General features: G+C 42.9%; 1 protein-coding gene across 2 annotated transcripts in view; it reads left to right on the forward strand.

Moving 5' to 3' along the window:
• The first annotated feature begins 425 nt into the window (after positions 1-425).
• Positions 426-26,538, forward strand: part of LOC111960725 (RNA-binding protein Musashi homolog 2-like) — a 269,219-nt gene continuing 243,106 nt past the window's right edge. For both annotated transcript variants that reach the window (XM_070439052.1, XM_070439054.1), the window contains exons 1-5: positions 426-626; positions 961-1,001; positions 1,308-1,389; positions 1,968-2,052; positions 6,791-6,832. In XM_070439052.1, coding sequence (XP_070295153.1) covers positions 562-626; positions 961-1,001; positions 1,308-1,389; positions 1,968-2,052; positions 6,791-6,832 — 315 coding nt within the window. In that variant the 5' untranslated portion in view covers positions 426-561. The remainder of the gene's footprint in view (positions 627-960; positions 1,002-1,307; positions 1,390-1,967; positions 2,053-6,790; positions 6,833-26,538) is intronic.

Raw genomic sequence — 26,538 nt, forward strand, 5'->3', positions numbered from 1 at the left:
GTAATTGTTCCTTGCTCCACGCACGCACAAACGCACGCACGCACGCACACTCGCTCGTACACGCAGACACACACACACACACACAACACACACACACACACACACACACAACACACACACACCCACACACACACACACACACACACACACACACACACACACACACACACAGACAGAGTAATATAGGAGTTGCTACAGTAACATAATTGCTGTTAAATATTCAAATATTACACTAATGTTAAATTTTTATTGGTATATCGACAATGTAATTTGCTCCACACACGCACGCACGCACTTACACGCACGCACGCATACACACACAAATCTAGTTAGCTACATCTGTATATGGGCGGGGAATGCTTAATGACGTCAATTGAATTGGTTAGGTGACGAGCTCTTACCCCGCCCCATGTGGGTCAAGCGAGGGGGAGGGAGCCACAGGCTGAGCTGATCCCACGTGTGACGCTTGCATTCCCGGCTCAGTAAAATTCTCTTTAGCGTGCTTCGTTGTAGTGTTGTGCCGCCTGTCTTCGTTAGTTACTGGCTATAGTTGGGTTAGCTATGGAGGGAGACGGGAGCCAAGCCACATCTGGAGGAAGCCCTAATGATTCGCAACACGACCCGGGGTAAGACTGCGAACAGCACTGACACTTTTATCGTTATAACTACATTGTATCAATATTGCACGGCTTATCTAAGCACTGACATTGATGTTGCCTTCRGGATGCAGTCAACTACACATTTGTTTGATTATATTAGCAAACGGCCTGCCCCCTTTTTCTATAGCAATAGCTCGCTGGGCTTGATAACTAGAGCTCTCTTACTGCTGCTCTGCCTATGTTTTGTTCGCTTTCTGTCGCTATATCAAGTAGTTAGCTAGAGCTAGCCAAGTAGTTAGCTACACGTCAAAATGGCCGATCTGACATCTGGACTCACTTCTCCTGTGTTTTCCCCTTACAGTAAAATGTTTATCGGTGGTCTCAGCTGGCAAACTTCACCAGGTAAGGAAATAATTTGCGGACTACAGTGTGGCATTGTCGGGTTGTGTTCTGTAGTAGCCGAGGCTGCCGGTGCTAGTTGCAACGTCTGATTTTTTGTGTGTGTGTGTGTGTGTGTGTGTGTGTATATACCTACCTACTTCAGTGCGCGCAAGGTTATTTTTATTTGATATCATTTGAAGTCCTCTATTCGACCCCTATGTGCATACTAGTAGCTAGAGGCATTTAAAGCTCATACATATAGTCATTTCTATATTTGAAAGAAGAATGAAAACGACCAGTAACCTCCCGTTTGTGTTTATTTTGCAGACAGCCTTAGAGACTATTTTACTAAATTCGGGGAAATCAGAGAATGTATGGTGATGAGAGATCCAACGACAAAACGCTCCAGGTAATTAGCTAATACATCCCGCCCTGTGTTTGCAATTGTATTAATTGTGGCTTTGCAGTGTCCTTATGATTACGCAWAATCAGTTAGCAAGCAAGCAGCCATTTATTTTTGTCGCACGTCGAGCTTTTACAAGCGATTGAATCAGCGCTTTGCAAAGGTAACGCAATTTGACATTGACCACCACTACAGATAGAATACTGGTGAATCTTTGAATATGCTTGAAAATATGGCAAATAATTAGATGACACTTCATTCACATGATTCTTTTTGCAGCATTAAAAGGAAATGGCATTTACATTTAAGAAATAATTGAATATGATATGAAAGGTAAACTATTTTGATATCAAGTAGCCTATGGATACACCAACATAGCCAACTTTGGTAAATATTTGTTACAATGTAACATTTGGCTGCATTATATATTTGTTAGGCTACAATGTAGCCTGGCATTTGACCTTATTGTTTCTATCAATGTAACAGCTGTAGTTATACATACCACTGACTGATAGGCTGTTTGACCACTCTCCTGCGCCACTGACTGACTCACTGATTACAATGTTTCTTGTTTATTTCCACAGGGGCTTTGGATTCGTTACTTACGTAGATGCTGCCAGTGTAGATAACGTCTTAGCTCAGCCACATCACGAATTAGACTCAAAAACGGTATGTCTCCTCTCTTCTGTCACTTTTTAAGTGTTTGTGCTTTTGTGACCCACCTACCTGGCATGATTGACTATGTTGTATTGAGTTGTGTCTTTTACGGAGTTGTGATATGTTATTTGAATTAGTCACACTCACAGCACATGCAATAAGTAGCCTAGCTAATTATGCGTTCTGAGCATGCCTTCCCCCCCCCCCCCCCCCACCTCCTTGAAATGACAATACCTTCTGCTAAACCTTTCTTTACCATTGAGGGCCATATTACATATTGTGACACCCAATGTAATGAAAGTGGGGACCAGGTCTCGAACCCTCGACCTTCGAGCCCGAGGTCCGGCGCGCTATCGACTGTGCCGCAAAAGCATGCTCGTGCGGCAGAGTCGATTTCCGCGCTTATAAACCCAGGGTCGTTACAATATAGTCATTTGAGCACTGATGGATACTGCAAAGCTTTCTGTCCGGCAACGTCTGAGTGTTTTGAGATGGGGAGCAATTTTATTGTTAAATCTGCATATTATATAAAGTGATTGTCATTCTGTATTTTGTTTTCTGTGAAAATTCATTCCCAGCTGTCTTTTTATAGATTTTAGTAGGCTATATATGCATTGTTGTACGTTTTTGTTTTTCATGCACCGTATTCATGCATCAGGCATTTTCTGTTTAAGAAATGTAGTTATAAATAAATGTGGTTTTTAAAAAACACCCCACCTTGAGTTAGCTTTAATTTTTCATCCTCCCAAGTCTGTTGWCTGCATATTATCCACTTCCTCTGTCTGCATATTATCCACTTCCTCTCTGTCTGCATATTATCCAGTCCCTCTCTCACTGCAAGTCTACTAAAGTGCACACATTCCCACAACCTGACCTATTTTAAATAACAAACCCAAGACTAACTGTTATCCCCAGAGAAAGGCATAAAATATTGGTTAATTTATTGTTGCAGTATATTGATTTTCTGAATCTATGGCTGGATCAAAGGATGCTGGTGGAGGTGCTATAGGAGGACTGCCTCATTGTCATGGCTGGAATGGAATAAATATAATGGTATCAAACATATGGCAACTACATGTTCCACTCCGTTCCATTCAAACCATTACAATGAGCCCATGCTATAGCTCGCCCCACCAGCCTTCTCTGATATTGGATCGCTTAAAACTGACACTTGAATTAAGTTTCATGTTTCTCTGAAGGTGAGAGTTGGTCAGAGTAATGCCTTGACTGCAAAAAATTGTATTGTGATGATTCGCCCTGCATTTAGTGTTTGATTTTCCATATGGGTCAGTTTTCTTGTTTTTGCTGATTCTCGTGCTCTTCTGTTGGCTAATATACATTTTATTGGAATGCCCCTGTGGCATTCTTTATGTAGCATGCAAATACATGGTAGTTACATAGGCAGGTACATTGTAATGTGTGACCTGTTTGAAATGAGAATACACAGAATTTTTTTTTACATGCATTAACGGTACATTTGCAAACAAACTTAAATGTGTTTGCAAAATAACTTCTCCACTTTTCATATCACTTAACTCAATTTGTGAGTTCATAAAATCTATAAAATAGTGCATGACACAAACATTACAGTAGTTGTAGGTTAAGTAATACTGTGTAGCTACACTATAACTGCCTATGTAACTACCATGTAAAGATGTATGGTAATGCGGGACCAAAAAATACTGATTCATTGTAAAGTCACACCGTACTCACTCATGTTCTGTATGTGGTTGTTGTAGTGTATGCTCTAACTTAGCTGTGTGAGTGAGTGCTCAAAGGGCTCGTTCTTTAGAAGCGGTGGAGTGAATACAAGCAGCCTGTATTGTTCTCAAGGACTCACACTAACTGCTCTGACATTGCCAGAAGCTCTAGGTTTATGAAACAGATAGCTGAAGATGGAAAAGGAAATGCCTGTAACTTTCCCCATGTCACTTCTGGAAAAGTACACTAATATTATTTTAAATGCGCACTTCTATGTATTTTGTAGCCTAATGAATTGTTTATAATACAGGGATTTTTATGATTGCAGATTTGAATGTAATGTTGACATGAATTAGTACACCTCTAGGAAGAACCTATTTATAAGGGGAAAATGTAAGTCTTGCTGAAAAGGGAAATCGGTACTTGAGAGGACATGCAGTTTCAGCCCAGCAAAGGAAATAGACACACACACTCCCTAACTCTCAAGGTGTAACTTATAGTGTGCTTTGATGCCATCTCTCCCCTCTCCTTTCTGGACCTGCGTCTACATAGGCTTATTTGAAAACGGCTAATGACATTATCCATGCATTAAGGGACCTAGAGTAGAGTCTTTAGAGGATCTACTGCTTGTGTGGTATAATGTAATAGAGGCAACTCACCTCTCTGTGCCTTGGGAGGTGTTCTACATTAAAGTGCTGAAGTGCAGTGTGAAATGGAGGAGAGTCACATCTCACCTTAAAGATCCAATGCAGACGTTTTTATCTCAATATCAAATCATTTCTGGGTAAAAATTAAGAACCTTACTGTGATTATTTTAAATAAAAATGTGTCAAAAATAAACAAAAATGGCTTCTTAGCAAATAGCAATTTGTCAAGCAAGAATTTTGCTAGAGCTGAAAATTCAAGTCCATGCAACAAAGACATGGTTTGGTTTGTCTGCATGGGGAATTCAATGCTACTGTGTGTTTTGTCCTTTCATCAGGATACAGTCAGTATATATTCCTCTAACATTCAGTCTACATGAATCCCTATTAGAATAGCATATCCTTGCAAAATGTCCTTAAACCCTAATTAATTGTACAACGTTAACTTGTTACAAGTTTTAGTACAGAGTTACTTCACAGGTATACGGGCAGTTAGCATTATTTCAATTGGAGATGCCTGTTGTTTTACATTGTGGCACATGTATTTCCCTCGATTGGATACGCCAAAGCTGCGGCACGTTTTGCATGTACTTGACATGCATCATGTTTTATGTAATCCTTTACAACATGGAAATAAAGGCTTGGGGTTGAATAATGCTCAGTGTCTGTCGACGATAGGATTTCTGCTGATGTCATTTGTGAAAACAATCTCTTGTAGATGGAACACTWTTCTGGCTAAAACATATCCCCACTCCGCTAATGCATTCAGTCAGCTGAATTCAGACAGTCACTTTCTAACAGTGTCTATTTTTGTCCGTCACACACTGACAGCTCTCTCTGTTACATTTCCCTCTGTTCTTACTTTTTTTTAAAGCAATTGACAAGCTCTCAACCTACTTTATGCACAATATTCCACTAATGGTATTTTCCCCCTTTAGCTATGTGGCCTTAAAGTTGAAAATGTGAAAGGAGAAATCCTTTGTTCACAGGAAGAGTGAATGTTGGTGTTGTATTCAACCTTACTGTGACAAATGGAAAATGTGTCTTGAATGTCCTGGCTTGTTTTAATGCACTGACTGTCCCATTTCCCGGGATGTGTTCTTGTGCATGATTTCACCTCTAGAAGTGTGTGTCAGAGGGGAACATTAATAGCCAAATGTAATGTTTCTCAGTTGATTTGCACAAGTTGTTCTTGAGGAAGTCTTGTGGTTGGTTCTAACACCTGACTTGATATCTCACACATTTTAGTTTTGACAAGGTATAAATCTGCAGTTCCGCACACAGAGCAAATCCTGTAATAAATAGTGAAAACATAAATTACTGTTGTGCAGTAAACTGATGCAACAATTAATAATACAATACCTTTTGTTTTCAGGCCTCATTGTATTCAATCCAAACCCAAATGTGCCAATTCACATTGGCTGCCATAATACCCCTTGGATGGAACCAGGAAATAATGACATCTAGCTGTTCTCCATAAAAGCATGCAGCCAAGTAGCCTTGTATGACCCATGTATTTGAAATCCATAATATAAGCTAAAAGAGTAGATGACTCAGGACAGCGTTATGTGTTTAGAAATTAAAATMATGTTTTCCAGGAGGGAAACATTTAGTGGCTTTGAATAGCATTAAATAAAACCCTCTCATTCAATACATATTGAATGGACTTTTGATTTAGACTTAATTACTGCACAATTATAGCATTAAGTGGTCTATGTGCCATCAATAAAAATGTATAATTCTATGGTGCTTTTTTGCTGCTACATTTTTCACATCGTGCTTAAATAGCAACCTGGGCATTAATGCTAGTTATTCATTTTCTTGGTCAATATACGTTGACTAAACCATGTGTGAAGGGCTATTGAGTTATTAATCAGCTATGCTTCTATGGGAGTAATGCAAGATTGTGTGAATTGACAGACCTGGGCTTTTTGATGAGGCAAAGGGGAATTAAAATGGTGCTTTTGATTTAAATCAGCCAGCTTTAATATGACTTGATTAATGTGTGTGAAATCCCACACTGATAATAGTTTACTAGTGTAGGGTGCTTGAGCCCTATGGTTCCCCAGTACAGCTGGTTCTCTTCTCTCCCTGGTAGTTCATTGATTGACTAAAGAAGTCCCAGGTCTGAATCAGTCCTTGATCAGAGGAAATGGATGGAAACCAGCAGTCCTGAAGGGGCCTTGCGGACCTCGAGGCCTGATTTGAATAGCCCTTGTGTAGTGTCTCTGTACTGTCAGTTTTGAGGGTAATCCTAATATTGTTCGCGTCGTGCATGCCGTTATGTGGGATCCATGAGGAATGCTTTAAACCCACACATCCAAGTCCCTGTCATTAGTTGTGTTTAAGTGATTGACAACTTTGATTATTGATATCTAATCCTCTCTCTTCTTTATATTTACCAGATCGATCCAAAAGTTGCCTTCCCTAGACGTGCTCAACCCAAGGTAAGACAACATGCAAAAAAAATGTAACCTCATGGAGAGATGTTTTTGGTTTGTTGGTTGGTTTCTATAACACTGGGTGCATTGCTGACCTGCGGTGAAGAGAGTACTCTGTGGAGCTTTTGTGAGGGTCTGGTCATGAAACAGCAGCTAGAGCTGCCGATTTTTAGTTTTTGTATATAAGTGTCACTGTGAGGCAGGCTGGTCTGGAGCTTGCTACAGGTAGATGACTGGCTGTCTGATTTATCCCATAGCTGCACCACCACCGTACTTGTTTACATCAGCATGTTGTCTAGAAACCGTAGTGAGGTAGAATTTCCCTGGGTGACTGCTCTAAAGGCTTCGCTGCATTTGATCGAATGAGAGAGTATCACATTGTAGTTGTTCACACAATGTTTTTTCCCTGAAGACGCTGAGATTGATTGGGGAATTTTCTTTGTTTGGAGACATAAAAAGAGCCATTGTTACTCTGTTACCAAGATCAGGTTTCAAACTGAGAATTGACGGAGGTAAAGCTTTCCAAGCCGAGGCACATGTTCTCTTAAGGCTGGGTATGACTACAGTATGAAATTGAGAAACATCTAGGGGATGTGCTTGTTTCTTGATACAGTCTCTCTTCTCCCCTTGTTTCCAGCGGCAGGTAGCCTAGCAGTTAGAGCGTTGGGCCAGTAACCGAAAGGTTGCTAGTTTGAAAACCTGAGCCGAAGGTGAAAAATCTGTCTGTGCCCTTGAGCAAGGCACTGTTCCAGGGGTGGCGTACTACTATGGCTGACCCTAGAAAACCACACATTTCACTGCACCTATCCTGTGTATGTGACAATACAACATGTTTATTTTTTTTTATACACCTGTTCATGTCAAGTCTAATGGTGTCCAGTAATAGTGATGATACTGACAGGAGTCCAGTCTGACTGTACAGTACTTAGTTCAAGTGCAGGCTGTTTTGATATTCCAGCGTATGTTACTCTATTCGACAGACTTGTATGGTGCTTTGATATTTTCTGCTCTGTGTGCAAAAAAGAACCCTTGATATAAATTATGCAATCTTTTTTTAATAAACATTAATTTGACTCAAGGCCATTTTTAACAATAAAGAAAGAMGCKTGCACWGTGCAMGCKTATGTAGGTGTTTGTTTCTAAAGACCAATAACACTGTAAAGGAATTTGAAGGTGAAATCACACCTTGAGTTTTCTTTTGACCCTTGAGAGCAGGCTCATTAGCAGAGAAATGGGCTGTATTTGTTTTAAACCTGAGTGGAGAGAGAATGTGGCTGTCAAAGAACATAGGATTGAAGGGCAGTTAAATCAGCATTGCAGGGGGTTTTGGTGCATGTAAAATTTATGAAAGAAAGGTCCTATGTACAGTAATGTTCAAGCCCTCAGGTTATCGTCGTCGTTTAGAGCAAAATGAGTTTTGTTTTCTGTTGGTCAGTAAATCTGGCTCTGGGTTTTTATTGCCCGTGTTGGATTTCCCAGTCAGCGCTTACCTCAGATCATGCTGTCGGCTGCATGCTCATTCTGTCCCACATTTGAGTGTGTACAGTGTGTGTTTTTACAGTGTGTGTGGGACAGCGCAAGAAACATCCACCTCAGGCCTTTAAGGCTGGGTAGGGACGGACTGCCTCTGGCTGGCCGGCAGGCTAAAACTCTGCAATACGGGAATAGCTTCAAGGGTGGCAGGTGTCCACAGCACACTTGTCCAGCTAATTGAAATGAAGAACTTTCCCTGAGTGGACAATCACTGGAGGAGAAATTACGCACTCACTCCCTTGACCGCACACATGCCAGTCCAGTCACTCTGGTCCAAGGCAGCGCTGGCAGGCTGGCTCAGGGCCTGGGGCTCCGAGATGAACAGGCATTAAATTAGGCTGCAGTTCTCAGCTGAAGTCAGAACCCAACACAGCCGCTAAGTGTTTTCTGTTAAGCGAACCACCCAATAATAAGCTTTATGCAAATATACAACTGCCATCGCATACAATCATGTGAAATTATGGCATTGTATTTGTGACTTACTTTCCCCATATTTTGGAGTGTGTTGAATATAACTGAAAGAAGCAGGCGTATGTTGTGTACTGTGGCTAGCTAGGGTGTCAAGTTTAAGTACATGGAAAAGGAAAGCTGAGTTTTGGGGGATTATTACCAAACAGACATACAGTGCCTTCGGAAAGTATTCAGACCCCTTGACTTTTTCTACATTTTGTTAGGTTACGGCCTTATTATAAAATGTATTTAAAAAAAAATAAATCACGTCATTAATCTAAATCAAATCAAATTTTATTTGTCACATACACATGGTTAGCAGATGTTAATGCGAGTGTAGCGAAATGCTTGTGCTTCTAGTTCCGACAATGCAGTAATAACCAACAAGTAATCTAACCTAGCAATTCCACAACTACTACCTTATACACACAAGTGTAAAGGGATAAAGAATATGTACATAAAGATATATGAATGAGTGATGGTACAGAACAGCATAGGCAAGATGCAGTAGATGGTATAGAGTACAGTATATACATATGAGATGAGTACTGTAAGGTATGTAAACATAAAGTGGCATAGTTTAATTAAAGTGGCTAGTGATACATGTATTACATAAGATGGCAAGATGCAGTAGATGATATAGAGTACAGTATATACATATACATATGAGATGAGTAATGTAGGGTATGTAAACATTATATTAAGTGGCAATCTACACACAATACCTCGTAATGAGAAAGCAAAAAACAGGTTTTTAGATATTTTTTCAAATGTATAAAAAAAATCAAATGAAATATAACATTTACATAAGTATTCAGACCCTTAACTCAATACTTTGTTGAAGCACCTTTGGCAGCGATTACAGCCTTGAGTCTTCTCGGGTATGACGCTACAAGCTTGTCACACCTGTATTTGGGGAGTTTCTCCCATTCCTCTCTGCAGATTCTCTCAAGCTCTGTCAGTTGGGATGGGGAGCGTTGCTGCACAGCTATTTTCAGGTKTCTCCAGAGATGTTCGATCTGGTTCAAGTACGGGCTCTGACTGGGCCACTACAGGTAAAACTCCGGACCTTATACAGTATGACGTGATTAATCTGTTGTAAAAAGGCTGAATATGTGCTATGATGGGATCAGAGTTTTTATAATCAGGTCACATGGTTAAAAAAATCTAAAGGAAGWACTCCTGGCTTTGGGCAGGATGAAAACCCTGTTGAACTGCAGCAACCTTATGCATATGAATGATATTTTATAGAAGGACTAGAGGAGTTTCCTAGACACAGAGAAAGCATCATTTGACAATTAAAACTCACAGGGCTGAGCTTGCTTTATGCACGTTTGCATCTTGTAGTCCTGCGCTATGCAACTGAACAACTAATAAACAGTGTACTTAGTCTCAGTTATTGTGTTTACTAATTAATTCCAGTGGATTGAAAAAGTATAGGTAGCCATGTCAGCCTAAATTTGAATATAAACCAAATTTGATCCCATTCATATTTTCTCCCAAACAAATGGGCTATAAATACACAATTTTCCCGCTTCGTTGACCCTGGCCAGAGGGACGGGGCGCATAGTAGGTCAGACTGAAGAATTGTCTCGTTTCCATGCAATCCAGCATGTCAGATCTCTAGTGTTGAGCTGTATAGGCTGCTATATTTCTGGAAGAGTTTTGCTTGTCTGTCGGCAGTGATGTGTTATCACGCTTGCTAAATGAATACCGGAGGAAAGTGTAGAGCGCGCCTTGAGCTTTGTGCCCTGCGATTTGTGAATGTGATTAGTCTAGACACGCAAACAGCCTGCCAGCAGCACTCCGATGTGAAGGACGGATAAATCGGGCGCGAATTGACAAATCGGTCTAAAAAACAGCACTTTCTCCCTCTTTTTAACGCTTTGCGTCAATATATTTTATTAAACTAAATCAAAAGTGGTGTGGCGCTGCCCCACACCTGATTGAAAAGTGCTGTGGCAAATTATAGTCAAGTCAAACCTTGAGTAGTTGGATAGCAGATAGTTAATATACTGCCTGGCAAGTTTGATGTAGTTGTAGCCAACTAACGTTGGGTAACAAGCTAACATACCGGTACGTACTGCTGTAATGCTATGCGGTTCGTAAGGATAGCTTAGCCAAGAAATTGTCAGCCAACATGACYTGTAACGAAACTTATTTGAGAAGTCTTTTATTACATTGCGTAACATTTTTTTTAAGCATTTGTCATTATGTAAAGCAATGAATTTGTATCTGCTCTCGTCGGACTTCGGCTGCATATTTTCCAACATTTTCTTCAAATCTGAAAACGTTGAAAAATATATGAAGAATTGCATTATGGGCCCTAAAAGTACGGAAGAAGTGTCCGCTGCATGTATACTTATATTTTGTTGAATTTAGACGAAATTTGGGAACTTTTGGCATACTAACTATATCCATACTGTAATGAAACAGCAGGGAGCAGGTCTCGAACCCTCGACCTTCTAGCCCAAAGTCCAGCGCGCTATCGACTGTGCCACAAAAGCATGCTACAGCGGCAGAGTTGATATCCGCGCTTATAAACCCAGGGTCGGGTTGATACACAATTTTTAGTTGATTAACACTATTTTGGTTACTACATGATTCCATATGTGTTATTTCATAGTTTTGATGTCTTCTTCTATTCTTCAATGTAGAAAATAATAAAAAATAAAGAAAAACCCTTGAATGAGAAGGTCCAAACTTTTGACCGGTACTGCATATATTAGTGTTATATTTTACATTAGTATTTTGAGTAGATTGTTGACAAAAAAAGTACAATTAAATACATTTGAATCCCACTTTGTAACAAAATGTCAAGCAGTGTGAGTACTTTCTGTTGACGTTGTTTGCCATTGTTTGAACTCTTGAAGTGTGCCATGATTCATGATTGTAAATGCCTGTTCTTGTTCTCTCCCCGGTCATCTAAGAAAATGTTCTCTCTACCACTTTCAGAGCCTGACATCCATTGGTTTTGAGAACCTGTAGATGTCTCTATAATCTCTGTTCATATTTTGTAGGTTGAAAAGAATAATAATCATATGCTGGGCCTGTGACCAAACCACCAGAGAGAGTATCCTCCACAAAATGTTCAACACCCACAATTTGGCCAATAAATGGCTGTTATTTTTMAAAAGAAAGTAAACTATGAATGGTTTTCCAACTCCAACGCACGGTGGGCTCGTGAGAGACCATTCTCTGGGAGAGAGAGAGGGGAAGAAATAAAAATGTTGAGCACACACTGCACAGCATAATGGGCTCCTTGAGTTCCCCCCACTAACACGCACCCTCCCTGAGTGGAGAGGCTTTGGCATTTACTGCCATGAGAACTGTCAAAACAATACCTCAGTGGGTGCTGTTCTCTCTGCACAGCATCCCACATCCAACCCAGGCCTCTACAACAACCCCCTGTGTGACTACTGGAAGTGTGTGTGTGTGTGGAGGGTGAAGTAAGGGTAGGGGGTTGGTGGTAGGTAGGAATTGAGTTCACATTTGTACTTTTACATGTAATTTTACACTTTCTTCTGGTGCCCTGGTGTGAGAGCGGTGTGTACTGAGAAGTAGCTGAGCCGTTAGCTCTGGCCGTGAGGGGGTGGGTGGAGGGTGAGTGTGTTGCAGAGTGTGAGAACTCCTGGCCAKGTTTTTAATGAAGTCCAAAGGTGAGGATGTGTGAAGTGCTGAACTCTCCGTCTCTCCGTCCTCACAGTGGACGCTTGGCCCTCACCAGGAGAGGGGCACCGGTCCAAGAGCCCAGTTCTCAATCTCCTGTGTGGCCCAGCACTCCGACACCAATTAAGAACCCAGCAAACCACTGCTTAGTCCTATTCAATCTGATCTCCCTTCCTTTCTCTGCCTCTCTCCCCCTCCCACTGCAGTTTTAGCAGTCTAAGTTTTTTCTGTTGACCTGGCAAAGTAGTTCCTCTCCTTTTTTTTTCTCAGTTCTCTGATATTTGCAGCAGGTGCTCGCTCCACTTTTCTGCTGTTGGAGTAATTGAATTGGACAAGAAGGCTTTGGTTAAACCTGACACCACTCTGATTCTTTGAGGGTCTTGACATATACATTGCATAGACCTATAGATGTTTGATGCTCTGAGATGAAAGGTAGGATCATACAAAGAAATGAGCCTGCAGTCTACCTTTGACATCACAACAACGAGTTGTTTCGGACTAAGAAAACTGCTATCTACAATGTACAAGCAACACCAACTGTAGTAGGGACTTATTTCTTTGTTTTGAAGTGGGGTCATCATCAGCGGTCAGTAATTCTGACTAGGCCCTGTACTATATGTGAAATTCCAGCAAAGTGAGGCTGAGACTCAGATTTTTCACCCTAAAATATATTTCAAACAAAAACCTTTTGATTTAAAAGTTAAACAAACCATACAACTCTATGCATAAGGACTACTTTTAATAATTTACACAGAACATTTTATGAAAACACATTTACTTAAAGAACAGTGCAGATGCAAAGTTTGGTAACCGTATGACGGCACAAAACAGAAACACAAAAAGCACACACTTAGTCTCCACTGTTCTTCAATTCATGTGTTTTTGTTAAAAGTAGTCCTTTTAAAGGAAGAAGGGAAAAAATATAATATAAAAGCAACATGCAACAATTTAAAAGAAAAATATAAATGCAACATGCAACAATTTCAAAGCTTTTACTGAGTTACAGTTCATAMAAGGAAATCAGTTAAATTAAATACATTTATTAGGTCTTCATCTAAGGATTTCACATCTGGGAATACAGATATGCATCTGTGGGTCACAAAACTTGAGACATCTGTGACCACCATATGCCTCATGCAGGGCAACACATCTCCTTCACATAGAGTTGATCAGGCTGTTGATTGTGGCCTGTGAAATGTTGTCCCACTCTTCAATGGCTGTGCAAAGTTGCTGGATATTGGCTGGAACTGGAACACGCTGTCGTACACGTCGATCCAGAGTAGATGTCGACCGATTAATCGGAATGGGCGATTAATTAGGGACGATTTCAAGTTTTCACAACAATCAGAAAATCTACTTTTTTTTTTTACACCTTTATTTAACTAGGCAAGTCAGTTAAGAACASATTCTTATTTTCAATGACAGCCTAGGAACAGTGGGTTAATTGCCTTGTTCAGGGGCAGAACGACAGATTTTTACCTTGTCAGCTCGGGGATTCAATCTTGCAACCTTACGGTTAACTAGTCCATCGCTCTAACTACCTGCCTCACGAGGAGCCTGCCTGTTACGCGAATGCAGTAAGAAGCCAAGGTAAGTTGCTAGCTAGCATTAAACTTATCTTATAAAAATCAATCAATCAATCATAATCACTAGTTAACTACACATGGTTGATGATATTACTAGCTTATCTAGCGTGTCCTGCGTTGCATATAATCGATGCGGTGCGCATTCGCGAAACAGGACTGTCGTTGCTCCAACGTGTACCTAACCATAAACATCAATGCTTTTCTTAAAATCAATGCACAAGTATATATATCTTTTTAAACCTGCATATTTAGTTAATATTGCCTGCTAACATGAATTTCTTATAACTAGGAAAWTTGTGTCACTTCTCTTGCAACAGAGTCAAGGTATATGCAGCAGTTTGTGCCGCCTGGCTCGTTGCGAACTGTGTGAAGACTATTTCTTCCTAACAAAGACAGCCATGTTCGCATTTGCGAAAAAAGCACAATCGTTGCACGCCTGTACCTAACCATAAACATCAATGCCTTTCTTAAAATCAATACACAGAAGTATATATTTTTAAACCTGCATATTTAGCTAAAAGAAATCCAGGTTAGCAGACAATATTAACCAGGTGAAATTGTGTCACTTGCGTTCATTGCACGCAGAMRCAGGGTATATGCAACAGTTTGGGCCGCCTGGCTCYTTGCGAACTAATTTGCCAGAATTTTACGTAATTATGACATAACATTGAAGGTTGTGCAATGTAACAGGAATATTTAGACTCGTGGATGCCACCCGTTAGATAAAATACGGCACGGTTCCGTATTTCACTGAAAGAATAAATGTTTTGTTTTCGAGATGATAGTTTCCGGATTCGACCATATTAATGACCTATGGCTCGTATTTCTGTGTGTTATTATGTTATAATTAAGTCTATGATTTGATAGAGCAGTCTGACTGAGCGGTGGTAGGCACCAGCAGGCTCGTAAGCATTCATTCAAACAGCACTTTCATGCGTTTTGCCAGCAGCTCGTTGCTGTGCGTCAAGCATTGCGCTGTTTGACTTCAAACCTATGAACTCCCAATATTAGGCTGGTGTAACCGATGTGAAATGGCTAGCTAGTTAGCGGGGTGCGCGCTAATAGCGTTTCAAACGTCACTCGCTCTGAGACTTGGAGTAGTTGTTCCCCTTGCTCTGCATGTGTAACGCTGCTTCGAGGGTGGCTGTTGTCGATTTGTTGCTGGTTCAAGCCCAGGTAGGAGCAAGGAGAGGGACGGAAGCTACAGTGGGGCAAAAAAGTATTTAGTCAGCCACCAATTGTGCAAGTTCTCCCACTTAAAAAGATGAGAGAGGCCTGTAATTTTCATCATAGGTACACTTCAACTATGACAGACAAAATGAGAAGAAAAAAATCCAGAAAATCACATTGTAGGATTTTTWATGAATTTATTTGCAAATTATGGTGGAAAATAAGTATTTGGTCAATAACAAAAGTTTATCTCAATACTTTGTTATATACCCTTTGTTGGCAATGACAGAGGTCAAACGTTTTCTGTAAGTCTTCACAAGGTTTTCACACACTGTTGCTGGTATTTTGGCCCATTCCTCCATGCAGATCTCCTCTAGAGCAGTGATGTTTTGGGGCTGTTGCTGGGCAACACAGACTGTGTTTCCCCGTTAGCTTTCTTACATGGCACATATTGCACTTTTACTTTCTTCTCCAACACTTTGTTTTTGCATTATTTAAACCAAATTGAACATGTTTCATTATTTATTTGAGGCTAAATAGATTTTATTGATGTATTATATTAAGTTAAAATAAGTGTTCATTCAGTATTGTTGTAATTGTCATTATTACAAATACATTTTAGCTTTTTTGGCCCTCCAATAATCGGTATCGGTATCAGCGTTGAAAAAGCATAATCGGTCGACCTCTAATCCAGAGCATCCCAAACATGCTCAATGGGTGACATGTCTGAGTATGCAGGCCATGGAAGAACTGGGACATTTTCAGCTTCCAGGAATTGTGTACAGATCCTTGCGATATGGGGCCGTTCATTATCATGCTGAAACATGAGGTGATGCTGATGGATAAATGGCACAAGAAGGGGCCTCAAAATCTCATCAAGGTATTTCTGTGCATTCAAATTGCCATCGATACAGTTGTTTGTCTAGCTTATGCCTGCCCATACCATAACCCCACCGCCAACATATACACTATCGGCCTTGTACAGTTGAAACCTGGACTCATCTGTTAAGAGCAAACGTCTCCAGCATGCCAGTGGCCATTGAAGGTGAGTATTTGCCCACTGAAGTCAGTTACAATGCCGAACTCTAGCTAGCTCAAGACTCTGAGTATGATGATCACGCAAATGAGCTTCCCTGAGATGGTATTTGACAGTTTGTGCAGAAATTCTTTGTTTGTTCGAACTCAGTTTCATCAGATGTCCGGTTGGCTGGTGTCAGACGATCCTGCAGGTGAAGAAGCCGGATGTGGAGGTCCTGTGCTGGCGTGGTTACACACGGTTTGCGGTTGTGAGGCCGGTTGGACGAACTGCCAAATTCTCAAAAACAATGTTGGAGGCGGCTTATGGTAGATAAATTCAAATGTAATTCTCTGGCAACAACCCTGGTGGACATTCCTGCAGTCAGCATGCCAATTGCACGCTCCTTCCAAACTGGAGGCATTGTGTTGTGTGACAAAACTTCATWTTGTAGAGTGGCTTTTTATTGGCCCCCAGCACAAGGTGCACCTGTGTAATGATCATGCTGATTAATCATCTTCTTGATATGCCACACCTGTCAGGTAGATGGATTATCTTGGCAAAGGAGAAATGCTTACTAACATGGATGCAAACAAATTTGTGTACAAAACTTGAGAGAAATACGTTTTTTGTCCGTGTGGAACATTTCTGGGATCTTTTATTTCAGCTCCTGAAACATGGGACCAACACTTTACATGGGGCATTTATATTTTTGTTCAGCATAGTTTAACTTTGCAATCATTGGTTTTTGTTTGACGTACATTTTAAAGTGAAAACCTGAGTCTTAGCATCACTCTTTTACCGTGTAATTACCAACATGTTTTTCTGAAACTAAATAGTCTTGGACTGAAGCTCTAGGTTGAACCACTGTGTCTCCTACTCCGGGTCTGAAATGACATGACTGGCCGCAGTTGTTCAAGCCCTGCCTCCCTCTGCTCTCAGCTCACTGCCTAGGCATGCGTCACAGAGGCCTGCTGAATGTATCCCTACCKTGCTGCTGCTGCCCTGGCGGCTGGAGGGGGTTTGTTGGGGAGTCAGTCAGTGTGTTCGTGTGGAACAGAACAGGCAGGCAGCAGGACAGGAGAGGGTCAGGACCCGGGAGTGGAGGCTGCTGGGGTTGGCCTTCCCCAAACTGATCCTGAGTGACGTTAATGAGGAGCACGCCAGAAGAGAGAGAACCATGCCGGGTAAAACAAAAGTCGCTGGTTCTCAACAGTCAACATGGCTGCTTCCAAAGCCCTGCAGTCTACCTCTACTAGACATTCTCTAGTCTCTGGAGGCAGGAAGGACTCCTTCCCTTTCACTCTACCCCTGTCCTCCCTCCTTCACCTCTTCATCTTCAAACAGAGCAATGTAAACATGTATCTCATGACAAGCCTTTCTCTGATTGTCCTCTTGTTGAGCTGCGCATGAGGCTGTTGAGGCTGTAAAAGCATGGAGTTGAATGAAAAGGACAGAAGACATTGTTTTGACAGGTATTTTTTTCCGTCTGTCTATTTAGTATGCACTGATAGTATTGTACCAGTCACCATTGATTTGCATCCTTTAATCTATTGTTCTAACTGCACTCCTCCCATCCCTCCTTTTCCCCACTCCTCCCACCCAGGCACAACCCCATCCGTATAGCATCACTTTCTGTGTTTCCGCACAATACACTATATATACAGAAGTATGTGGACACCCCTTCAAATTAGTTGATTTGGCTATTTCATCCACAAACTGCCTCTGGAAGCAACGTCAGCACGAGCTGTTTATCGGGAGCTTCACGAGATGGGTTTCCATGGCCGAGCAGCTGCACAAAAGCCTATGATCACCATCCTCAATGCCAATCGTCGTCTGGAGCTGTGTAAAGCTCACCACCATTGGACTTTGGAGCAGTGGAAACGCGTTCTCTGGAGTGATGAATCTCGCTTCACCTTCTGGCAGTCTGACAGAGGAATCTGAGTTTGGCGGATGCCAGGAGAAAGCTACCTGCCCCAATGCATAGTGCCAAACCTTTAAAGTTTGGTGGAGGAGAAATAATGATCTGGGGCTGTTTTTCATGGTTCGGCCCCTTAGTTCCACTGAATGGAAATCTTTGTTACAGCATACAATGACATTCTAGAAAATTCTGTGGTTCCAACTTTGTGGCAACAGTTTGGGGAAGGCCCTTTCCTGTTTCAGAATGACAATGCCTCTGTGCACAAAGTGAGGTCCAAGCAGAAATGGTTTGTCAAGATTCGAATGGAAGATCTTGACTGGCCTGCACAGAGCCCCGACCTCAACCCCAGGGAACACCTTTGTGATGAATTGAAACGCCGACTGCYAGCCAGGCTTAATCGTCCAACATCAGTGCCTGACCTCACTAATGCTCTTGTGGCTAAATGGAAGTAAGTCCCCGCAGCAATGTTCCAACATCTAGTGGGAAGCCTTCCCATAAGAGTGGAGGCTGTTATAGCAGTAAAGAGGGGACCAACTCCATATTAATGCCCGTGATTTTGGAGTGAGATGTTCGGAGAGCAGMTGTCCACATACTTTTGGTCAAATAGTGTAAATGGATGGAAAATTGGTGCAATTCTTTACTCTAAACTTGACTCCTCACGGTGCAGTGCTGTCAGACATATTTCAAACCCCCTGTGGACTGAGACAGGTTATTAAACAGTGACAAACTGGGTTTGGAGCAACCTCTCCTTTACCACGGTGATGTCTGCCAGAGAGAGAGAGCGATGCTGTTGTAGGAGCGGGGAGAGAATGATACCGTGTAGGAGCTAGGAGACGGCATGCCAGTCCACTCCCTTCTCTTTGATACTGGTGCTATTTCGTCAAAAGTATAGCACTTTTAGTGGCATCTTCTACTAGGATTTCTTAAGTCAATGAACAGCGATCCACTTTTTAAAGGGGTTTTGGGAATTAGAATGTGTATAAATATATTTATACAAGCTTATAAAAAAGTGTGTTGCCATTCAATTTTTGTATATTACTGTATGACACTGGAGCAAGGCAACCTTGAACTGCTTCTGAATTTTAAATATCCATTGTAAATTGGGACATGGAATTAAAGTCTGCCTGTAGCCAGCTATTATGACTGTGAGCTTAGACATTGCTTATGGTGCTTCATGCTAGCAATCGGACACTAGCCAGTCAGTTGTCAGTAACAGTGGAGTCAGAAACCTTTAACGCCACTGCGCCCTGTTCCTGTCCGTCTGTCTCTGTCTGAGGCACTGGATATTTTTTCGGAAGGCATGACTAATCAATCCTGTTTGTGTGTGCCACAGAGAGTGAGAGCAGRCCAAATAACAAGGGCTGGCTGACCTGACGCGTCGGCGTCCTTGCCTGCCGATTGTCCTTCAGCCGGCTGCTGAGCTGTGCTGTGTTGGAGCCTCACCAACACCACAACACTTATCTGACTGGGTGACTGTGGAGGCAGCTCTGCTCTGCTCCTCTTTTCTCTGCTGCTCATTCACTGCAGCACAGAATATACCCTTTTTGTCTGGCAACSTAATCTCTCTCTCTGTCTCTCTGTCTCGGTCTCTCTGTCTCGATCTCTCTCTCTCTGTCTCGGTCTCTCTGTCTCTCTCTGTCTCTCTCTCTCCCTGCCTCTCGTTTGCTCCAGCTTTTCCTACAGCATGATAAATCTGATGCTAAATTTAGAGGCCATTTTTATTGAGCAGTGAGGGATTACTGGCACAGAGAGAGAGCGGGTGAGAGAGAGTGTGTGAGAGATGAGGGAGGGGGAGGGAGAGCGAGGGGGAGAGAGAGTGTGTGTGAGAGATGGGGAGAGAGGGAGGAGAAGGGAGAGAGAGAGAGAAGAGTGAGGGGGAGAGAGGGAGGAGAAGGGAGAGAGAGAGGGAGACAGTTGGAGGGAAAGAGTGGCAGGCTTTCTATCTCCAATAGGCCTATCAGGAGGAGCTTACGTTCTGTTTTAAAGCACCCTTTGTGTTTATATGTAGTACTGTCACATCAGTACACCTGTCTAATAGCTACATGGTTTGGTCTCCCACTATCAATCATTCCTGTTACAAAGAATGGGTTCGGTTAAAGAAGACACATTTCTGTTGGACATTCATGTATACATTACACAATATTGTAATCTTCTAAAGCCTGTTTTCTGATATCTATCTTATTTTCTAATGTGTAGGCTGTAGTTTCTCAGAAGATGATGGTAGCCCTTCCATGGTGCTGACTCAGCACCCCCCATGTTAACTTGTTCCTGGTGCTCTGACACAGWGTGAGGGTGGTACAGATGSTGCTGGTCTTTAGGTCCTAGACATAATGCTGTGCTTCAGGAGGAAGGCAGAGCAGCAAAGCACTGCTCTATAATCTCACCACACATAGAACAGGGTCCTGGCCTCTCCCAGATGTTGATGCATAAGAATTTATAGCCCTCTTCCCAGTCTCTCCCCTCCACCCATCGTATACACATCTTCACATTGTTACCCACTCAAACACCTTGGCTTTCCTCTGGAAAATACACTGTTACCCACTCATTCACCTTGGCTTTCCTCTGGACACATACTGTTCAGTATAATTAGTTACCTGCTAAGATGAATAGAGTAATAACTACCTACAAGATGCAACAGCGGTTAAGGTGCCTTTTAAGACAGGTAGTGAGGGTTTTAAGAAGGCAAAAAGCTATCGTCGGTCAAAGGACCTGATTGGCCTATTTTTGTTGATTGACAGCCTGAGATGGTGTTTTCTTCATCCTTGTCAACAGCAGACAGACCCACCCTCTTCACAGAGGTGGCATTCTCACAGCTTGTTGATACCATCCGCTCCACTTATAATCACCATTGTTTTAGTCAAATCTCTTTATTTGACTGTTGTGTGTTTCTTAGGCCTGTCATTGTTTTTTCCCTTCTTCCTTTAAAAGCCTGTGAGGCCTTGAGAGCCTGTTTGAGTTGATCCGACTAAACCACTATAATCAGCCTCACAGAGCAGGCAGAGAGTGGGAGGGAGGGACGGAGAGGGAGAAACAGAGAGGGAAAAAAGGGAGCACTTACACTGCAAACCACTCCTCTCCCCAACGCTTCTCTCCATCAAAGACAAAAAAAAGCTATTAAAGTCATAAGCCACACAAGGAGAAAATGACGGCAGGCACAATAGGCTTTACCCAGAGAGAGGAGCGCCCGTAGGAGTAAATGTCAACTCCTMCGGTGAGCCCAGGTTATGTTCTGGGTTGCTATGGCACTGTCTCTCTGGAGCCAGGCTACAGCCAGTTCTCTTCTCCTCTAGTCTCCTCTCTTCTCTGTTCGGGGTGAAAAGTCTGTGTTTGCATTGGCTTTGCAGTTGTGTACCACACGTATGTCGTCTATTGACTGTGTGGTCATGTAGGGCACTGTAACACTACTGTACAGTGTAGTGTAGGGGCTGCAGTGTCCGTTATTGATTTGGACTTCAATATTGCACCATGGATCCCCTCTATACGCCATCAGTGACCTGGCTACCTCCAGGCAGTCCCCACAGCTGTGACCTCTCTCGCCCTCTCAACCCTCCCCACTTCTCCCCCTTCTCTGTCCTAGGGCATTGGTACCCCAGCCTCTCTCAACATGGTATTGTGAAGCGGTGGACTCTGGGAGACAGCTCTCTGGAGTGTGTTGTTTCCACAGCTGCCACATCACTGGTCAGTCCCGTCATGTGCCTCACCACACTGACCTTGGGGACCAGTGGCAATTGATGTTCCCTCAAACAGGGACACGGCCAGCATTAACAACATTTACCATCACTGCAATGCTGTCAGATACTGTTCAACAAGCCAAGGCAAAGAGCTATTGTTTGCTGTATGTGTAACTAAGCTACAGGGAATCACGGGGTGTATGATTTGAGTTATTTTGAAATACTTTAGCAGGAATTAAATTTGGGACACTTCTTTTGCAATAAAGAAAACAAGCAAACACCGAAGTATTACAGTTGCATAATATGATGAAGTAACAAATGTAAATGGCTGGACAAAAGCTGAGTATAAACCTAGACTAGAGAACGTATTCTGCCAGTCAGAGATTACAGTCAACCGTCTTTCCTGTTCTTTGTTTTGGATTCCTTTGTCCTCACACCTACTACGTCCCCTCAACACCACACTGCCACAAATCCTTGTGCTCCTCTGTCTGGTGTGAACGCAGCACTCAATCTCACAGCTCTGCTTTCTTCAGACATGCTTTACCTTTATAAATGCATAGGGGAGTAGGTGGAGAAGCCAGCACTATGCTCAGAGGACAAGGGAAGGGCATAGGTGGAGGGAGAGAAGGGCGTAGGTGGAGGGAGAGAAGGGCGTAGGTGGAGGGAGAGAAGGGCGTAGGTGGAGGGAGAGAAGACAATTCAGTTATTTATTTGATCAGAGTACAGGCTAGGCAGCCATTGGTGAATGAATGGGATTTTATTGTGATTCGATCTTCCAAACGTACTGCTCACCATATGTCTGCTGCAGAGGGACGAGAGAGACCATGAGAAAGCGAGTTTTGATCCGTCATGGAAATAAAAYTGCTGAAAACCAATGGAGCTATGAAGGTAAAATACTGGAGTTTTGGTGCAGGTACAACAACCTAGTGCAAAAATAATATTGTGATATTGTCAAAATGATACAATATATCYTCAACAATAATATCCCGATATGTAACTATCAATTTCTTAATCTCATCACTAGTAAAAATCCACCACAGATAAAAATGTTGCAACTTTACAGGTGGTTTGGGAACAGTAGAGTGTGCAGCCCTTTATTCTTCTTCAAAGATAATATATTCCCAACTATTTAATGCATGATTGTGTTTATCCACAGCCTTAAGAGGCATCTGTCCTTACGCCTGTTCTCTCACTAACATGGCAGAGAGGAATAGCTCAGAGAGCGGAGACAGTCAATGAGAGGTGATTTATAGATGTCTATAGTACAACACACTGGCTCTGCCTGCCGCTCACACAATTACACACTGGTTTAATATGGCCACGTCTATCAAAGCAGCCAGCTAATGGAATAGAAATTATACAAAGTCATTAACATTGAAAGAGCACAGCTTTTATAAATGATCTGTCTGTTCGCTCAGTCCGGACTGCAGTTCTGTATGGCTTGCGGAGTGTGAGGGAAGGGAAAATGAGAGTGGGAGAGGAGAAAGGCTAGTGCAGAGTGATAAACTGTGTAAAGATGGTGCTTGAAATTTCCATTCTCTCCATGCAGTTATTTAAGTGTGTTAGAAACGGCAGGTTGAATGGTTGTGTGTTAAAGGATTGTGAATGATGACACAGGGTCCTCTACAGTGATTAGCCTATTTGATTTATTTTTCAAATTCATTGTAGGTTGTACTAAGGTATTCATTCAGTGCATAACTTACAATGCGATTCAAGACTGATTTTACTTTCCTTATTGAGTAAACGGGATTCATGATAGGTTGATGTAGGGAAGTTTTCAAGACGTGCGTGTTTCTGTGTGTGTTGGTGGAGCTGATGTCTTAAAGGAGCAGTCCTGGTGGTGAGGAGGCCGATGAAACGGTGAAGAGTTCTTGGTGGCTCTGTGAACTGCGGAGAACTGACCATCTAAGGTTAAGGTAAGGCATGAGGGGGCTCTCTTGTTCATGCTATCGTGGGCTCTGTATTAGGACTACCATCAGTGGGTCTGAAGGGTCCTCTTGGTTACATAAGTGTTCTCTGGTAACACGGAGGGGAAACTATCAATCGAGAGTGTCTGCAGGGCTCATCTAGATGTTACCCTGAGAGATACTCTGTGAACGCGACTACATCCTCAGTGTACTGGGGGCTCGTCTCTTATACGCTTAGTAGTCTCTGTAAAGGAACTAAGCATCCAGTGGTCTGAAGGGACCTCTCTCTCATACTGTTGACCGTAGTAGCTCTACTACGTGGGAATGGGACTACAGTCAAGCACGGTCTGAAGGCTCTCTCTTGATTACCTATGGTGGTCTCTGTAATGGGACTACATCAGTGGCTGAGGGCCTCTCCCTTGTTACCTAGTGTCTCTGTGAATGGGACTACATCGTGTCTGCAGTGAGCTCTCTCTTGGACCTAGTGTCATGCATGTCCGTAACAACGAGAGAGCCTCTCAGACCTCTGATGTAGTCTCCCATTCACAGAGCCACTACTACGGTAACAAGGAGAGCCCTCAGACCACTGATGTAGTCCCCATTACAGAAGCCACTAGATAACAAGAGAGCCCTTCAGGACCTCTGTGTAGTCCCCCATTCACAGGAAACTAGGTAACAAGCAGAGCCCTCAGACCTCTGATGTAGTCCCATTCACAGAGACACTAGCGGTTTCAAACAAGAGAGAAGCCCATCAGGACGCTCTGATGTAGAGTCCCCATTCACAAGAACACTACGGGTTAACAAGCAGAGCCCTCAGACTACTGATGTAGTTCCCCCATTCACCAGAACACTACTTGGTAACCAAGAAGACGCCCTCAGACCTCTGAGATACGTACCCGATTACAGACGACACTACGTAGTACAAGAGAGCCCTCGACCACTGATGTAAGTCCCATTCACAGAGGACTAGGATGTGTGGTACAAGAGAGCCCTCAGACCACCTAGAGTATATAATCCCTTTACAGAGACACTACCGTAACAAGAGAGCCCTCGTGATCTCTGTAGGTAGTTGCCCATTCACAGAGACATCTAGGGTAACAAAGAGCCTCAGACCACTGAATGTAGTCCCCATCTCACAGAAGGACACTCGCCGTAAACAAGAGAGCCTCGAACCACTGATGTGAATCCCATTCACCAGAGCACTACGGTAACAAGCGCCTCAAGACCACTGATGTAGTCCCCATTCACAGAGACCACTACAGGACATGGAGAGGCCCCTTTCCAGACACTGACTGTAGTCCCATTCACAGACGACACTTTAGGTAACAAGAAGCCCTCCAGACCTCGATTTCATCCCCATTCACAGACGAACCACTAGGTGAATGGGGTGAACAAAAGCCCCTCAGAACACTGATGTAATCCCGTCCCAATTTTCTCCAGGACAACTAAGGTAACAAGAGAGAGCCCTCAGACCACTGATGTTGTCCCATTCACAGAGACACTAGGGGTAACAGAGAGAGCCTCAGACCACTGAATGTCAGTCCTCAGTCCCCTATTACCAGAGACACCTTAGTAACAAGGGTGAAATGGGCCTTACTACATCATTAGCGAATACCTCCGTGAACCTAAGAGGCGTACCTTGTTAACCTAGTCATGTCTCTACCGAAATGGAATGAAAGAGAGACTACATCAGAGTGTCTGAGGGCTCTCTTGTTGTACCTAGTGGTCCTGTGATGACTCACATCAGTGGTCTGAGGGCTTCTCGTTGTTACCTGGTGTCTCTGTGAATGGAGGGACTACTATCAGTGGTCTGAGGGCTCTCTTGTTACCTAGTGTCTCTGTGAAGGGGACTACATCAGGGTCTGAGGGCTCTCTTGTTACCTAGTGTCTCTGTGAATGGGGACTACATCAGTGGTCTGAGGGCTCTCTTGTTACCTAGTGTCTCTGTGAATGGGGACTACATCAGGGTCTGAGGGCTCCTTGTTACCTAGTGTCTCTGTGAATGGGACTACATCAGTGGTCTGAGGGCTCTCTGTTACCTAGTGTCTCGTGAATGGGACTACATCAGTGGTCTGAGGGCTCTCTTGTTACCTAGTGCTCTGTGAATGGGGACTACATCAAGGGTGAGGGCTCTCTTGTTACCTAGTGTCTCTGTGAATGGGGACTACATCAGGGTCTGAGGGCTCTCTTGTTACCTAGTGTCTCTGTGAATGGGGACTACATCAGAGGGTCTGAGGGCTCTCTTGTTACCTAGTGTCTCTGTGAATGGGGACTACATCAGTGGTCTGAGGGCTCTCTTGTTACCTAGTGTCTCTGTGAATGGGGACTACATCAGAGGTCTGAGGGCTCTCTTGTATCTAGTGCTCTGTGAATGGGGACTACATCAGTGGTCTGAGGGCTCTCTTGTTACCTAGTGGTCTCTGTGAATGGGGACTACATCAGAGGGTCTGAGGGCTCTCTTGTTACCTAGTGTCTCTGTGAATGGGGACTACATCAGAGGTCTGAGGGCTCTCTTGTTACCTAGTGTTTATCTCTGTGCGGGGACTACATCAGAGGTCTGAGGGCTCTCTTGTTATCTAGTGGCTCTGTAATGGGACTACATCAGTGGTCTGAGGGCTCTCTTGTTTCCTAGTGTCTCTGTGAATGGGGACTACATCAGAGGTCTGAGGGCTCTCTTGTTACCTAGTGTCTCTGTGAATGGGGACTACATCAGAGGTCTGAGGGCTCTCTTGTTTACCTAGTGTCTCTGTGAATGGGGACTACATCAGAGGTCTGAGGGCTCTCTTGTTA

This window comes from Salvelinus sp. IW2-2015, linkage group LG4p, assembly GCF_002910315.2.
Source record: "Salvelinus sp. IW2-2015 linkage group LG4p, ASM291031v2, whole genome shotgun sequence".
Lineage (NCBI taxonomy): Eukaryota > Metazoa > Chordata > Actinopteri > Salmoniformes > Salmonidae > Salvelinus > Salvelinus sp. IW2-2015.